The sequence below is a fragment of the Brachyistius frenatus genome, unplaced genomic scaffold (genome assembly GCF_029030835.1).
Source record: "Brachyistius frenatus isolate BFR_SWC_R1_liver_20210118 unplaced genomic scaffold, ASM2903083v1 Contig_318, whole genome shotgun sequence".
Taxonomy (NCBI): Eukaryota; Metazoa; Chordata; class Actinopteri; family Embiotocidae; genus Brachyistius; species Brachyistius frenatus.
In genome coordinates this window covers 235,001-240,000 of record NW_027210917.1, presented here as the reverse complement: position 1 = coordinate 240,000, position 5,000 = coordinate 235,001, and the positions used below count along the sequence as shown (strand labels likewise).

The following is a 5,000-nucleotide window of genomic DNA, read 5'->3' as shown; positions in this document are numbered from 1 at the left end:
CACCATAAGAATATTCTTTTACTTATACTCTCAGTCTGATGCAATCACTTGTAAATGTATGAAATGTAAACTTCTGTTTCTCTGCTCTTCGGTGCTGCAGCAGCTTTCCAGGCACTCTAATCACCACGTTTTAACTAAACTGTTGTCCGGTGCATGCTGCATGCTGCATGCTGCATGTTGCATGCATCGCTTCATCAGACGTCATCGAAGATGTAATCAGGAGCCAGATGAAGCATCAACCTGCAGCTTCTCGAGCTCCACGCTGTAAATATTCTGTCACTGAGGATGCTGCTCTGTGTGGAGAGTTTCTACATCTGTCGACCTTTTGGGGTTTTTATTTTGAAGTTGTGTCCTCCTCCTGTCTGCAGCCACAGCAGAGTGCTGAATATTACTATTTTAACTTTAAGGTCAAAAAAAGAACTGCAGGTGTAATTGTTGCTGCATGTTTGCAGTTTGCATGCGATGACTTTTAAATGCTGCGCGTCCGTTCTCCTTCCTGTTTATTCTCGTGATTACAACCTAGAGTCTCTGAGAAGGTCCCGGTGCCACCGCTGCTGCAACGGCATGTAAATGTGCATTATGAGATGCATGAACATTTTTTAGGACCATGCAGGTACTCCTCACTTCTAACTCCAATCAGTGACAAACCCCCTGATTGCTTTCAGAAATAGATTTCACAGGCATCCAGAAAAAGCTCAGCACCCAAAGAGACAACGTTTTTAAAGATATTTGGTTTCTGAAAAGCAAATTCGATGCATCACTACTTGAATTAGAAACACTGTGCAATTCTGCTGACTTGCTTGTTTTTAAAACCTTCATCTGCAGGACTGCCGTGGGTCAGACTGAAGATCACGTGTCAGTCTGTCCAGTGAAGTTGAGAACCGGTCGATGCTTTTCTGATGTTTCTGCCGAGGACACGAAGCATCGCGCGGCTGCTGAAAAGTTACGGGTGCACCTGACACTTCACCGCCGTGTCATGTATCGTGCTGCTCATGCTGTTAACACGCTGTACGACACCCTGCAGACTGCGCTGCTGCTGCGAGCCCTCCCACCCCACCACCCCACCCCCGGCTGACGTTAACATGCAGTCCCTATCAGCGCCCCGCTGCTCTGTATTTACCTGCAGGCTGTCCCATGTGATCCTGCAGGAGCGGACTTTAATTTTGCTGCATTGTCCTTCAACAGTAAATTCCTGCACCAGATCCACCTCGTTCCACTCCATCCTCGCAGCCTGTCTCGGACACACAGCCGACGTCGCTGCGTTTGGTTTCAGGCGGAGAGACGTCGCCACGGGCTCGGAGGAGAAGTGCTTTAAAGAACGGGGGAGGAGGGACGGGGGAGGACGGGCGCGATCCTTATCACAACTTTCTCCCTCTGGTCCAGCCGGTGATGTGCTGTGATTTACGACACTCGCTCTGTCTCTCTGTCTCCCTCTCTCCCTTTCCCCCTCCCTCCCCCTCCCTCTCCCTCCCTCTCTCCCTCTCCCTCTCTCTCCCTCCCTCTCTCTCTCTCGTACAAACTCCCCCTCTGTTATTGGTGTGTTCTCATGACGTGTGAACAGAGCGGAGCCCTGCTGATGTGTCACTGCATCCAATTACTACAGTAAACAAACATGTTCACCGACAAATTGGTCTAAAAAAAGACAGAAGGGAAGTCTTCAACTCCTCAATCCTTCTCTCTCTCTACATCTCACCCTCTTTTTCTCAGATTGTTCTCACTCTTTCCCTCCACCCCTCCTTCTGCACTTTTACCCATCTGTCCTAATCCCCATCTTCCTCCATATCGGCATGCTTTCATCTCCTCTCTTTCCTTGTCATCCCTCTGCAGCTGGCTTTTTGCTGCAGCGACATCCCCTTCTCCCCCCCCCCCCTCTCACACCTCCCTTTTTTCTTTCTCCCACTTTCCTCTCGGAAGGGAAATCACTGCACCACCGCCGCCTGACGGGGCACTCTTTGCTCTCCACCCACCTCCACCTCTCTCGCTCCAGATGTGTGTTTACGGGGGGGGGGGGGGGGGGGTGATGACGACGACGCCGGCAGATTAACGGCAATGTGCGCGATCTGGTGACCCGGCGGCCCGCGGTGCTTCATGGATGGAGTTAACAGCTGACTCCTGCTGCGTCATGTTATCACGCTCTCTCTCTCTCTCTCTCTGCGACACACACACACACACACACACACACACACACACACACACACACACACACACACACACACACACACACACACACACACACACACACACACACACTCCCAGTGACATGTGACTGAACTGCTGCGTCACACACTTTCTCTTTCACAGACAAACACACATCAAACATCCAGGAAGGAAAGTGGACTGGAATTCTTCTGGTGGGATATTTGATGCATTTTCATAAAGAAAGAAAAGTGGAGGTTATTTTCAGATCCAGTATGTTTGAACGCATCAACTTTCAGGACTGGTTTGAAGGTCTGTCATTCAGAGCATTAAATTCTTGAAGGGAAACTTTTTGTCAACACATTTGTTGCACATCATTGGCTCCATGTTGACACCTGAGTGACATTCGGTTGTTCAAGTATGACTTTGCACAGTGTGAAAGGTCAAAATGTGACTTTATCTTAGTTGTAGGTTCACTTTAAAGTAAAATGTAACTTTTCATTATTAATGTAACAGTTCAAAATCTGGACCGTGTTTCTCAAACGTGACCACAACATGCTTTTTATAACTAAACTGACCAAATCAGAGATAAATACACGTGCTTCGTATTTCTACTGGGAACCTGTTGAGCTCTGCCTGAAGATCTTTTCAGACATTCAGATTTCACTTATTAAAAGTCATAGGCTACATTCAAATGTATTAGTACTTCCTCTACTGCAGTTCATTGAGAGATGGACGGGGACGCCGTCACTGAGTCCAGTCCGACGCAACTTACAGAAGAAGACGAAGATGAAGAGTTTGAACAGGGCAGGAATGCAATAACATCAGACTGATGATCAGTTCAGATTCAGTTCAGATTTTTACTATAAATGCAACTGCAGGCGGAAATTTCTGTTCTTATTCAGTTCAGTTGTCAGTCTGCCAAGAAACAAAGCATCAGGTAGCAACTCTGAGGGGGCGGGGCTCGTTTATGGTACAAAAACAAGTGGCAACCATCAGTGATGTCATCAACCATCAGTGATGTCATCAACCATCAGTGACGTCATCGTTGGTTTGTGAACGTTATGAATCCTCCAGTTCAGATTCTGTCCGTCACCATCTTTGCTAGTTCGGAGCGGTTTGGAGCAGGAAGTGACCATATTTGGACGAGCTGGGGGAACCCATGACGATACTACGTCCCGCCCACCGATAGCTGTAACCTGACTGCACCACAGGCCTGTCAATCAAACAGACACGCCCCCAAAAACAGGTCTTCTTGAATCTTCTTTTCTAATGAATGAGGGATTATTTTCAGATGGACCTCCAGAAAACTAAGAAGAAGGAGTGACTTTAGCTAACAACACCGAGATAACTGATGGACACATTTTATTCACTTTGGATTTGATGAGAGAAGTTGAATGGGAGTCTATGGAGCCGGAGGCTTTTTGGAGCCGACCTCTAGTGGCACTCGCTGGTATTGCAGTTTAAGGCGATTCTGCATCGGCATCATTTTTCAAACATTTGTGCTCTTTTTTCTGACAGCTGCAGGTTTGAAGTCTGATTCTGATACTTTGGTGTCATTCATCCCGCCAACACTGCAGTTCAGGCTTTTCAGCTGCGAGCTACTTTCTCATGTTGCTGCTCTTGGATCATGACTATAATATGAAGCACATGGGGATATTTGACCTTCTTAGTGTGTGCTTATTACATTTCTCAACCCTTCTCAAAGTTATGCAAACACACACACACACACACACACACACACACACACACACACACACACACACACACACACACACACACACACACACACACACACACACACACACGTTGTTCTGAACATCAGTCCCTCCAGTAATAAAGCCCATCCCGACCCACCTGCTGCGTGCCTCCAGTAAAAATATTCCTCCTAATCCACCATAACAGCCTTCAGACATTCCTGAGGCCGCGACCGCACCGAGAGGGAAAACTCTGTTGTCAGAAGCGCTCCAGTAACCAGCATCCACCCAGCAGGGTGGCCGGCCGCAAGCGTCACAACGGCAATATGAGCGTGACGAACGCGTAAAATGCTTTTCTTCCACAGGTGATAAACCTTCATCAAAGCCTCGCCGGGACTGAAACACACGACCATTCAAGTCCGCCGCCGTCCCTGAACTCAGGCGATCACATGTCCCACCGAGGCATCTCCACTGATGAAGACATGCCGAGAAAACATTCATCTTAATCTGCATCAACACAACCTGACACACGTGTGTGGTCAGGAGCACGCAGACACACACACACACACACACACACACACACACACACACACACACACACACACACACACACACACACACACACACACACACACACACACACACACACCTGACTTCTAAATATATCCCTCGGCAGCGCGCTCACACGCAGCTGGACGGGGTAGAGTTACACACACTCGGATCAACACACGGATTTCTGTGTGTGCGTTAACTCAAAGTGTGGGACGGTCCCGGCGGTCGCTCGGAGGTCAGGGCGAGTTTATCAGAGTGTGTGTCGGCGAGGGGAGGACGATGTAAAACAAAAACACTGAGCAGAAATAACGATCTGTCAGATTCATCTATAATATTACAACAAATATATGAAACCACCCAAAACCTCCGTGCTACCACCTTGTTCAACAGTCCTTTGAGCTAAACGTTAACACCAACATACTCACAATGTTAGCACGTAAAAGACCACACAGGCCACCTTCATACTTAATCTACATTGTTATTGTGTTGTATGTGTTGTGAGAAAAATCAGAGACTCTGCTTATCTGTTCGATTCCTGTTATGAGCAAAAAAAATGTGATGCATTTTCCCTCCAAATCTATCAGTCAAACTTCTGCTGTATTCATGAGACAGCTG

General features: G+C 47.6%; 1 protein-coding gene across 4 annotated transcripts in view; it reads right to left on the bottom strand.

Moving 5' to 3' along the window:
* LOC138635606 (apoptosis-stimulating of p53 protein 1-like) overlaps positions 1–5,000 on the bottom strand; it is a 44,561-nt gene that overhangs the window by 18,736 nt on the left and 20,825 nt on the right. The window contains exon 1 of one of the 4 annotated variants that reach the window (XM_069723171.1): positions 3,994–4,259. The exons of 2 other annotated variants lie outside the window; for them this stretch is intronic. Coding sequence is in view for 1 of the 2 variants with exons in the window: in XM_069723170.1 (XP_069579271.1) it covers positions 1,121–1,222 (102 nt within the window). In the remaining variant the exon portion in view is untranslated. Of the gene's footprint in view, positions 1–1,120; positions 1,420–3,993; positions 4,260–5,000 lie in introns of those variants that run through there. One more of the 4 variants, XM_069723170.1, reaches the window with a different exon arrangement.